The 13,114-nt window shown below is 36.6% G+C and overlaps 1 protein-coding gene across 1 annotated transcript in view; it reads right to left on the bottom strand.

The window, feature by feature from the left end:
* Window positions 1-766: 766 nt before the first annotated feature.
* Window positions 767-13,114, bottom strand: part of MSH2 (mutS homolog 2) — an 85,819-nt gene continuing 73,471 nt past the window's right edge. The window contains exons 11-16 of the mRNA XM_039245949.1: window positions 11,636-11,733; window positions 9,143-9,388; window positions 7,746-7,950; window positions 6,323-6,570; window positions 4,214-4,389; window positions 767-1,208 (exon numbers count right to left, since the gene is read on the bottom strand). Coding sequence (XP_039101880.1) covers window positions 1,038-1,208; window positions 4,214-4,389; window positions 6,323-6,570; window positions 7,746-7,950; window positions 9,143-9,388; window positions 11,636-11,733 — 1,144 coding nt within the window. The 3' untranslated portion in view covers window positions 767-1,037. The remainder of the gene's footprint in view (window positions 1,209-4,213; window positions 4,390-6,322; window positions 6,571-7,745; window positions 7,951-9,142; window positions 9,389-11,635; window positions 11,734-13,114) is intronic.

A 13,114-nucleotide genomic window follows, 5' to 3' on the forward strand; every position in this document is an offset into this window, starting at 1 on the left:
GGGTGGTGTTGTGACTTAAGGAATCTTTCCCAAAGCCAAGATCATGAAAATATACTTCCCTGTTATTATTTGCTATAGAACTATAAAACTAAACACTAAAAGATTTGCAGTTTTGCTTGTACACTTAGATAAAAAATCCACTGTAGTTTACTTTTATATATGGACTAGAGATCCAATTTCACTTGGTTCTTTATATGGATACATCATCCCATCACTATTTATTGAAAAGATGGTCCCCCCTACCACCGACCATATTCAGCAGAGCTAGCCACTAACTCTTAACCACTCCATCTCTTTCCTGTAAAATAAGAGAAGTTCACTAAATCAGGGTTCCCTGGTTTATTAAAATCCAGATTTCTAAGTCTCCCCACAGACAGGGATGGAAGAATGGCAGAAGACCACACTGGGACTCTGGGTTCATAATAAATTCCTCGGCTAATACCTTGGCTCCTGCCAACAGACACTCTGGGGATCAATGGAAATAATTTCCATGGTTCCTTCTAGTTGTAAGACCCTTTACTTTTACAAAGACTTTGCTCCTTCCATACCATTTGGGAATAAACACATACAGAAGTCCTATTAGAGGGGAGCCTAGGTGGCTCTGCTGGTTAAACGTCCGACTCTTGATCTTGGCTCAGGTCATGGTCTCACAGTCTGTGAGTTCGAGCCAGGCTCTGCGCCGCCAGTGTGGAGCCTGCTTGGGTCTCTCTCTCAAAATAAATAAACGTTAAAAAAAGTCTTACAAAGAAATATAACACATATCAAATTCCACAAACTACATGATTTTATTTATAAAATTCCACACACTGACTACTATTGCCCATGTCCATTTAAGTATTCCTCAGTTATAGCTCCCATTCTTCAAAATAAAGATCTTTGAAAATGTACTCAAAGTATTACTAAATATTTTATTAAGGTGATATCCCATGGGCATCAAATTGCCAACACTATGAAAAAAGGGCTAATATAAAAACAATACAAAAGTATTACAGACAATAGCTTATCAATATTATCTTCGTTCCTTTGATGGGATTTCCTCATGTAGTAACTTTGATTCGTGAAATGATTTCATTTACAAAACTATTATTCTTTGCTATTACCTCAGCTTTCAGCTGTTTTAACTTTTTTGTGATGTTTTCTTCCGACATTTCAGTAAAAGGCACTTGCTTCACCTTGGATAAAAATTCTTGAATAATTTTTTCACCTTGCTGCAAGACATAGGAATACTCTATTAGTTTTTAAAATGTCTTTTTTAAAAACTCACATAAAATTGTAATGAACTGTTTCTTTTAATTTCAATCTAAGCACACCTCCCAATACTCAAAGAATATTCTTTGTAAGTGTGCACTATCTAGAATTTATACAAAGGCCTTAGTTGACCATATTTCTTCATAGCAAGTTATTAAAAGATATTTATAAATATCTTTTCAGCTGCTAATGAAAGAGGCTGACTATTTTAATAGTTTCAAACCCCTCACCTTTTATAAATGATATATAAACAGTTTTCTGGGAGAAAAAGAATGCAAGGTTTAGAAATACTATAAGGTTTAGGGGCGCCTGGGTGGCTTAGTCGGTTAAGCGTCCGACTTTCGCTTAGGTCATGATCTCGCGGTTTGTGGGTTCGAGCCCCGCATCGGGCTCTGTGCTGACTGCCAGCTCAGAGCCTGGAGCCTGTTTCAGTCTGTGACTCCCTCTCTCTGTGACCCTCCCCTGCTCACGCTGTCTCTCTCTCCTAGAAAGAAATAAAAACATTAAAAAAAAATTTAAAAAAAAATACTATAAGGCTTAAAGGGTCACTGAAAATTCAGTACTCATAATACACACAAAGAATTTTAAAATTAGTACTATCTTACTGGCCAGTTATTGCCATTCTAAAAAACATGGCTGTTACTTGCCATGTCACTTGTGGGCAAATCCTTTAACCCACATTTCTCATCCAAAAAACAGGATGATAATATTACCAACCTCCAGAGGGCTGCTGGGAGAACTGGAGAGTGAATATGTGTGCTTAGAAGTGCTGAGAACAATGCCTGGCAAAGGGTAAGTACTATGTAAATGTTTATCATCACATACGAAGCAGAACTAAAAAGTCTATTTTTATACAGGAATCTAGTTGGTGATAAGTACATTAAAGGTTGAAAGGTACATATTCAAACGGTAAGAAGAAATATTTCTCTATTATATAACAAGTACACTTTTTCAAATAAAGATAAAATCTAGACTGAGCATCTTCCTTAGCTTAAATGTTTTTCAAAATACAGTGTCTAATTAGTATTATCAAAAGTACATGGTTTCTGTTCTAACTGGAAACCAGTAATTACTGGAAACCAGTAATTACATAAAAGAGCCTGCGTAACCCCAGACCACCACTAGCTGTGATGGTGATACCAAGATCATTTCAGAGCAACCTTCCAAACTTAAAACTAGTAACAAGACGTAATACATTTCTCCTGCTAGTACAGGTACAACGGATGAAACTATACTTTTTCAGCTTAAAAGTCAAATACAATCATCTATTACTGTAATAATTATCTATCATTCAATAAAGAACAACATCAAAAACTCACTGATTAAAGCTAAAAACATGACATGAAGTTCACAATGTCCAACTACAGTAAATGTTTCCAGGACCCAGCAGTGAATTAAGATTCTTTTATTTTCATTACTGCAGAGAATAATCCTTTAACTTCTAAAAAATATACTGGGCATACGCTTGTACTTTTCTGTACCAATATCTATCTAAATTTCACGCATCACTTAAAGATAAGGACTAACTTAAGATGAACTTCTCCCATGAACACTGAAACATTCTGCCCACAAAGAACTTTCCAGAGTAAACATTTGTCATATACCACTTTATAGTCTCTATGACATATTTGTTATTCTTTTTTAAGATATAAAAATTTTTTTTTCATGTTGATTTTTGAGAGAGAGCGAGCGAGCAAGCATGAGTGGGGGAAGGGCAGAGAGAGAGGGAGACACAGAATCTGAAGGAGGCTCCAGGCTCCAAGCTGTCAGCACAGAGCCCAACACGGAGCTCAAACTCACAAACTGTGAGATCATGATCTGAGCTGAAGTCAATGCTCAACTGACTGAGCCACCTGGGCGCCCCTAAGATTTTATTTTTAAGTAATTTCCACACCCAACATAGGGTCTGAACTTACAACCCTGAGATCAAGACTCACATTCTCTACCAACTGAGCCAGCCAAGAACCCTATGACATATTCATTATTCTTATCTCCCCAATCAGATTCTAAACAATCGAAAGGCAGGAACTATGTTTATTTCTTTGTTATCATCGTAAGTAAGCACTGAGTAAATATGCAAAAAATTGGATTTGATCTATTTGTTTATGAAGTAATCAAAAAGTGCTTGGACATCTTTAACTCCTTTTAATAACTTTAAACCTAGACTAGGGGTGGCTCACTTGGTTAAGCCTCCAACTCTTGATCTCAACTCAGGTCTTGATCTCAGGGTCGTAAGTTCAAGCAAACACACACACACACACACACACACCCCCAAATAAAACAAAACAAACTAGAAAAAAAATGTTTTTAATTTCTTTCTTTTTTTTTTTTTTTTTAATTTCTGAGAGACAGAGACAGTGTGAGCAGGGAAGGGTCAGAGACAGAGGGAGACACAGAATGTGAAACAGGCTCCAGGCTCTGAGCTAGCTGTCAGCACAGAGCCTGACGCAGGGCTCAAACCCACAAACCGTGAGATCATGACCTGAGCCAAAGCCAGATGCTCAACCGACAGAGCCACCCAGGTGCCTCACAAAATGAACTTTTAAAGGGGATACCTGAGTCTTGTTAAGCATTCGACTCTTAATTTCTGCTCAGGTTATGATCTCATGGTCCTGAGATCCAGCCCATGTTGGGCTCCACACTGGGCTGGAGCCTGCTTGAGATTCTCTCCCTCCCTCTGCCCTACCCAAGCTCGTGCTTGCACATGCATGTGCACTCTCTCCCTCCAAAACACACACACACCTAGACTAATATTCCTATTGCCCTAGGTTTTAAATCTGGTACTTTGAAATGTTCTCTTTTAGTCATGTAAAGATGAAGTCTTTGCCATGCAAAGAAATCTAAGCGAAAGGCAACAATGAATGATCAACAAGTAAATATTAGAATCACACAGGTTAAGAAATAACTCATCTTGGTGACCTGATATACTACAGGATTAAGTAATTACAAAAACAATCTGACAAACCTCTCTTTCCAGATAGCACCTCTTTGCTGCTGGTTCCATTTCACCATAGTCTTGTGATTTTCCAATATTCTGAAACTCCTCTAGTTCCAGGGCCTTTTGTTTAGCACACTCTATTACATGCCTAGGGAAATTTGCAAGCTCTGCAACGTGAATCCCGAAACTTTGGTCACAGACACCTGTATGAAATTTGGTGGTTGTGAGGAACAGCGTAGAAAGAGACATCAATTTATGTAAACAGAACTTACCCATCTCACCTTATAATTAGGAAGCATAATTCTGTATTGCAGATATATTAGCCAAATGTTTCAGAGTAACTTAGATGAAGGAATTTTAATTAGGCCTTAATGGAAAGTAATTAGGACTTGGCACTGTTATATTCTATCCTTGACAAATGTAGTAGGAAAAATATCAGAAAAAAAAGGTTGACAGAGAACCCTCAAAGGTCTAGACAAATTATCAGATTCTGAAGAAAAATTAATCAATTCAATTATTCCTGAGGCCTTCTCATTTCATAAGGGAGGAACTAAATAAAGTACTAAGGGAAAAAAAAACCAAGATAAATGTGTGTCACTAATTAAAGAACATTTAATTCAAATTACACAGACTTATTACTCAATGGTCTATCCTCTAGCTCTGCCTACATAATTTTCTAGAGGTAGTGATTTCAGAAAATTGGCTAGATATAAATATTTACAATACTGGTCTTAGAAAAGTTACTTACCACTCTTACATAATCTTATTCTGATTCTAAACTAGTGCAAACACATGACAATGGAATTTCTGACCCAAATCACGAGTAACTTTATAGACCAGGTAGCTTATCTTCATCCCCATTTGCAGAAAATAAACACATTCCTTCCAGACGTTTAATACAAGTGACGCTCGCAGAAAGTTATCATGGTGCTTCCATTTTTGCCTCAACTATGTATCAAGAATAAAATTTTTCTGGCCTAGTTATGTATCTCTTGCATTCTGGGGCTGAATTCTTTGCACAACTGAGAGAAACAAACAAAAATAAACAGAAGCAATGTCTGACAAACATCCACAATGACGGATGGATTTATTCCTATCATCTCCTCCAATCATCTGGTCTTTTAAAATTCTGAACCCATTTCTTTATCACACAAAACAAAACCTCATCTTCATGCTAAATTCCAGGTCCAACTAAAAGTATCTTTATTTTATATTAATAATAACTCAAAAGGATTCCCACTGAAGCATAAGCAACAAAGAATGAAATAACCCAAAATAGTATCTCACTTATGTGCAACCCACTGATTCAGGAAAATGTGTTCATGGAAAATCAGAAAGCCATCTGAAAAAACTATCCCAATGATAGGTGAAATGTTTAGGCAACAAAAACTTTATAGCACATTAATCCCATCAACTCTGTAAGCTCATTAGCAGCCAGACCCACAAATGACAAACTTTTCTGAAGGGATGAAATGCTAACAAACAAGTCATTCTCTATGTAAGAACTACTAACGATTTCAGAATTTGTGGAACCCCTGTTTAAATGAACCTGTTAAAGGAACACACCTTTTAGGGGTGCCTGGGTGGCTCAGTTGGTTAAGCATCCAATGTCTAATCTTGGCTTAGGTCATGATCTCACAGTCGGTGAGACTGAGCCCCATATTGGGCTGTCAGCGCAGAGCCTGTTTGGGATTCTCTCTCCCTCTCTGTTCCTCCCCCTCACCTGTCTCTCAAAATGAATAAATAAACTTAAAAAAATACAATTAGATAATTATAATATAATAGTTTATTAAAAAGGAACAGTAATTTGTTAAAAAGCCTTGGAAATTCAAAGCTTATTACTGTTATTAGCCAGTAGGTAATCTGATAAGAAATCATGCTGCCATGCTAGAGATAGTACAAAACCCTCTGTGATAATGTTCAAGAGTTATTCTTTCTGCAACTGTGTTATAATGAATGGTCCCTACTATGAGACACAGAAATGTACCATATCCCTATTCCCAGATTATGAATTAAAAGGTAAATGTCTCAATAATTCATACTAGTTTAGAATAAGGCAATTACTGATGATGTCAAGGGTAGTAAATTTCTCATTGTCACACCTGAAATTATAGTACCCCAGCAGTAGACACTCACCTTTCTTCACCTGATACAGCATAGTTAAGGTCTCTTCAGTAGTTAGTGCTGTGACATGTAGATTATTAACAGTTGGTATCTGATTGGCCAAGGCAGTAAGTTCATGAAAATGTGTTGCAAACATGCAAAAAGCACCAATCTTTGTTGCAATGTACTCTGATATAGCCCATGCTAATCCAAATCCATCATATGTGGAGGTTCCTCTTCCCAGTTCATCTATGATTATTAAAGAATCTTTGGTTGCAGACCTGAAACACATAAGTTAAAAGAAAACTCCCCATTATATAATATGTGGCAATGCAAAAAAACAAAATTAAGGCAACAAAATAGGAAAGATGTGCCACAAACATAACAGATTAATTATCTTAGTATATAAAAAAATTCAAGAGTCAATAAAAAACACTGACACTTAGGAAAATGGGCATGGCCATAAATAAACAACTGAAAGAAAAGGAAACAAACAGTGAATAAATATTTTTTAATTACCAATCTCATTAGCAGTAATCAAAGAATTTCCAAATAAATAAACTATCATTCGTTTCTTGCCAATCAAATCAGCCAAAATTTTAGAGACTAATACCACAGAAGATGGGACAAGGCTGTCAGCATATGGACACCTGCGTGCACGCACAGCTGGTGATCATGTAAATTCCTGTGCCTGCTGCAGCCCTAGCAGACATTAGCATTCTTTCTTTTCTCATTTTGCACCAAATGTAAGGAGGGGAATTTTTTTTTTCTAATTAGAGAATGCAACAGTTCCTCATGTGCTTACTGGCCTTCTGTGAATTGCCACTGACATCTTCTGCTTATTTAATTTTTAAATTATGAATATTAGCTTCTTGACTAATTACTATACCAAATATTTGTACCACCTCTCTAATCATCAATACTAATTTACTAGGATACAGCATATGTGATGTATTTCAGAAGATACTAAGAAAAAGAAGGCACAGCTTCCCTACCTTTAAAGCAGCACCTAAAAGTGAAACAAAGATATTTTAGTAACCTCTACAATAAAAAAACTAATAAAACTACAGGCATGTCGAAGAGTTCACAGAAGAAATATCCATGACCCGAGACTTATGTGACAAGGAAAGACATCAGAGAAGTAGAATGTCTGTCACTAAGGCCTTTTAAGACTGAAAAGGACATGGGGAAACATTCCATGGAATCGTGAACAGTACAAGCAAAAGCATGGTACTGGCAGAGTTTATAAGATGAACTACGAGAAATCTTAAGAAGACAAATTTAAAAATCAAAGTAGCTTTCCCCAACTATTATCAATCACTCTTTAAGACAATATAAAGTACATAAAGTTCACAAGAAAACTATTAAACTAGATAAAGGTTCTCAGATGTTTTATAGATGAATCTGCAGATGCACTTCTCATTTTCATTTTGAGGGGACTGGGAAATTCACTTACCTGAGAATAGAAGCCGTTTCCAGCATTTCAGCCATGAATGTGGAGACTCCTTTCAACTGACTGTCGCCAGCCCCTACTCGAGCCAAGATGCAGTCCACAATGGACACTTCTGCTGACTCACATGGCACAAAACACCCAATCTGGGCCATGAGAACTATCACCCCAGTTTGGCGAATATATGTTGATTTACCTCCCATGTTAGGACCTATAAAGTAAATTACATCAAAAAGTGAGATCATTGAATTTATTTCTGCTACTAATACATGTTTTGTCCTCAACTGCACATTTGTGACTAAGTACCTAGGTCATATGATATGGCATATAAACAGCAGAACCACCAACTGCCTGAGTAATGGTATTTTCTCTTCAGGCAAACCTACACTGCACCCTTCATCAAGAGGACCCATGAAAAATATACCTTACCTGTAATTTGCCTAGAAAAGCCATAGATTTTCCCACAGCTCACAGAGCCACCCACATGATAATTTTACGTCTTCCAGAAAAGTAGTATACACCTAAATGATTAACTAACTAAACACTCTAACTCATTAATAAATGAGGCTATTAGTGAATGGGTCAGTATGGTCAAATATTTCAAATCATTTAAACTCCACACTAAAGCCCTAAGACACAATTATGTTTTCTGCAAAAGTACAATTTCTTCGTTTGGATTAGATTAGATGAACAACTTGAAAATCCATTTGGGGAACTAGAATATAATCACTGACTATTCCCCCAATACATTTGTCCAAAGACTGCCATCCACCCTCCATTTTTGCTTTCTAGAATCTGGTTAAAATCTAAAAGCACTTTAGTTTGAGACATGCTACATTAGTCTACAAGCAAACTTTTTTCAAATTTCACATAATATAGTCCCATGTCTTTAAAAGAACTGCTACCTTAACCTGAGATCATTCTAGCAGTCTACTCTACTTGACCTTCAATGACCTCACTATTCAAAGGTCTGGCTAAAGATAATCTTTGAGGCTGAAGGGATGTTGTTGTTTTTTAAAGAAGGCTTCATGCCCAGCACGGAACCTAAGGTGGGGCTTGAACTCCTGTGAGATCAAGACCTGAGGTGAGATCAAGAGTCAGATGCTTAACTGACTAATATACCCAGGCACCCCAGAAAATTCATTTTTAAATGCACTAATACACCCCCTCGACAGAAGTTTCATATAGAGATGACAGGCTCTCATAAGGGCCTCCCCCTCTTTCCAAATCTTCCCTCCAACCCAAATGTGAATATATTACTGACTAGTATGAATACCATGTTCTTTTTCTAACGTCAAGGACTAGAATTTGCTTCACCAGTTCTAAATATTTCCACTCCATAATAAAAAAAGGGAAACATTACCCCCCAAAAAAGCCCATATATTGTGTGTGTGTGTGTTTACCAGTAATGATGTGGAACATCTGTTTATCTTTTTCAAAGTGAACATCATTAGGAATAAATGCAACTTCATCTTGAACTTCAACACAAGCATGTCTGGATGCTTTCAATGTAATCCTTCCTTGTCCCTTCTCCAAAATGACCGGTCGTACATATGGAACAGGTGCTCCATTTGACACATGAGCAAAGCTGACAACAGCATCTAGCTGAGCTAACACATCGTTGAGTGTCTGCATTGGCTCTACATAACCTGTTTAAAAATAGAAAATGTGCATAGGAATACTGAAAAAAATACATATAAACAGCTATAGGAATAAGTTTAACTTCCCTATTTGGGAATTTAAAATCTATGTTCTAATTTATATACTTAAGATATTAACAGAAGTTTGCCATACCTAAACTTGAAAGGAACACCTAAAACCTCACAAGGTTAAAATGTATTACTGTATCTTCCCCTACTATGAAAAGATTTCAAAAACAGAAAGAGTGTGATGCCTTCCCTTAACAAAACCCATTAAAATTAAAAAGCATACAGCTGCTTATCTTAAGAAACACACAAATATTAGATTTTAAGATATAACAGTGAGACCATCAAGGCCTGTGCATGTACAAACTTGACCATACACTGTTATTTGAGTTTTTTCCCATCAGTACCACATGCAGTTGAAATTTAGCATAATTTAGATCCAGAACTATCACTTAAAATACTTTCAACGAGATTCTAGTCCGCAAAGAACATTAATACTAAAAGCTATTATGTACACTAAAAAAAGTCCCTGATACATGCCAGGCAATGCATGTTTAAGCAATAAATATGGTCAAAATTTATAGAATAGATTTTCAATTTTAATAGCTTGGAGGGGTTGGTGTAACACATATACACACATTACGTAGAACTATCACATGGGCATCAATATGTCAAAAGCTTCAAAGGACATTCAAGAAAATAGTGTTTTACAAAAATAGGTATGAATTTAATCAAATGGCAGGATATATGATTCATCTTTGATTCCCTTGTTCCCCATAAAAGTGATAAAATGTTTTGAAATAAAAGTTAACTGATGATAAACAACAGTGGTGAGAGTGGACATCCCTGTCGTGTTCCTGATCTCAGGCGGAAAGCTCTCAGTTTTTCCCCATTGAGGATGATGTTAGCTGAGGGCTTCTCATAGATGGCTTTTACGATGTTTACATAAGTTCCCTCTATCCTGACTTTCTCGAGGGTCTTAATGAAGAAGCGATGCTGTATTTTGTCAAATGCTTTTTCTGCATCTATCAACAGGATCATATGGTTTTTATCTTTTCTTTTGTTAATGTGATGTATCACACTGAATGATATGCGAGTATTGAGCCAGCCCTGCAACCCAGGAATGAATCCCACTTGAGCATGGTGTATAATTCTTTTTATGTGCTGTTGCATTCGATTTTCAAGTATCTTGTTGAGGATTTTTGCATCCATATTCATCAAGTATATTGGTCTGTAGTTCTCTTTATTTACCGGGTCTCTGTCTGGCTTGGGAATCAAAGTGATGCTGGTTTCGTAGAATGAGTTCAGAAGTTTTCATTCAATTTCTATTTTTTGGAATAGCTTGGGAAGAATGGGTATTAACTCTGATTTAAATGTCTGGTAGAATTCCTCAGGGAAGCCATCTGGCCCAGGGCTCTTATTTTTGGGAGATTTTTGATAACTGATTCAATTTCTTCACTAGTTATGGGTCTGTTCAGATTTTCTATCACATAAGCAGTACTGTGTTCTTCCCTCTACGTCACATCAGAAAGCATATATATGATGTCATATGTCCCATTACTGATGATGCCAACTTTGATAACTTGTTTGAAACAGTTCTTTGCTATCTTTTTGAAAGACATAATAAAGGTGTCCGTGATGACAGGCAAAGCCTTCCAGTTTAACACACCATCCCCACCCTGTGCTAGCCATAGCACATTCCGTGCTAAAGGCAATACCATAGTGTCAAGCCATGCAATCTTCTCAAGCAGTACCCTCAAGAATACACTCTGAAAATCTGCAAAATGGCACACAAAACCCAAAATAAGGCTTCTTGTCTCATGTGTAATTTCTTTTTTCAGTGATCTTTATTTCCAAAACTCAGAGCATGAACCCATAGATAATCTAACATTATTAGTACCTTGTAGCCCTCAGTGTTTCTTTTCCTTGTTACAACAAATTTGTGCTTCAGAAACAAAACAAAACAAACAAAACAATAAATTTGTGCTCTTATGCATGTCAGGCTGTTTGCATTCCACTCCTTCACCTGCACTAACTTAGCTTTCTACTTACGAGAGTAACTTCCAGGTACTTGTCCCACCACAATACCTATACAATACTTAAAGGTAGCCTACATAATAAACGGTCATAATGTTTAACAGCTTAAAAAAAAAAAAAAAAAAAAAAAGCACTTTTCAAACATCCGATGTTTCTATTACTAAAAACTAGGTTATATTAAGAACAGTTAATGTATTAGTCTGTTCAATTTACCTGAAGAAATATTGACTATTTCCTTAACAATAGCATCCTGGGCTTCCTCATACTCAGTTTTATTTTTGGTATACTCTTCATTGAGAGAAGTCAGTTTACTGTAAATCAAGATAATGATATTAATAAAAATATCAAAACATCTACTGGAGGTAATATGTACCACATAAAATATATATAGAATATCTATCCTCTAAAGAACCAAAACAACAATTAAAATGAAAATGTTGAGTAGAAGATAGGCAACTCATTAGGGGCAGAAGTGGCTAGAATTCACTATGTTAACATTTATGCTGTTTAGAAGAGCCCTTTCTTTTGATACTGAAGGCTTTCAAAGTAAGGAAAATGTTTTGAAAACCAAATCTTACAGAGTTAAGAAAAAATGAAACTATAGGTTGAAATAAAAAGTGAAGATAGTAAAGTGAAGAAAAAATATTCACTAATATCAAAGGAAGGGAAGGAAATTAAAAACGAAAAGACAATGGGGTGACTGGGGTCTCAGTCAGTTAAGCAATGGACTCTCAGTTTTGGCTCAGGTCATGACCTCATGGTTTCATGAGTTAGAGCCCTACATTGTCCTCTGCGCTGACAGTGCACAGCCTGCTTGGGATCCTCTCTCTCTCTCTCTCTCTCTCTCTCTGCCCCACCCCTACTCACGCTGCCTCTGTCTCTCTCAAATAAATACATAAACGTAAAAACAAAACGACAAGATGGGGGCACAGAGAAGACAAAGAAGGGGAACAATTCACTAGGTGGAGGAGGGCATCAACCAAGACAATAACTGTGAAGTTGATGGGTTAACCAACAGCATAATACACATACACAGCTCACGAACAGTGCATGGGCAAGGAGCAGCAGGTTATAGGTTACAATGTCCAGGTTACAATAAAGATTCCAATGTGCAGGTTACAATAAAGATTCCAGATTTTTCTGGATGGCAGACAGACACTGGAGGTTTTTGAGGAGGAAAATTATAGGGGCGCCTGGGCGCCTGGCTGTTGGCTGAGCATCTGACTTCGACTCAGGTCACGATCTTGCGGTTTGTGAATTGTCAGCACAGAGCCAGATTCAGATCCTCGGTCTCCCTCTCTGACCTCTCACACCCTCACTCTCTCTCTCAAAAATAAACAAACATAAAAAAAAAAAAAGGAAGGAGGAAACTTATATGATCAAAGACTTATACACAGCAAACATTTCATTTGTTGACAAAAAAGAATAAATTTTCTCCAACTTTTGGAATAAATGTGGTCAATCAGTTAAATCTTTTTTACATATATTATAATTAACCAATGGTGTGCTTCAAAGACAGTTATTAACACCCCACAACTTTTGTCTTATCTAAGCCAAAATAAAATCTATATATATATAATATATATATATGTATGTATATTTCTCAAATCAGGGATAGTTTATTGGAAAAAGAGCTACTACTAAATTTGGTGACAGGAGATCTAGGAGTGAGTATCTAATGTTACTAGTTGT

The sequence above is a fragment of the Hyaena hyaena genome, unplaced genomic scaffold, assembly GCF_003009895.1.
Source record: "Hyaena hyaena isolate Hyena2069 unplaced genomic scaffold, ASM300989v1 scaffold_274, whole genome shotgun sequence".
NCBI lineage: Eukaryota > Metazoa > Chordata > Mammalia > Carnivora > Hyaenidae > Hyaena > Hyaena hyaena.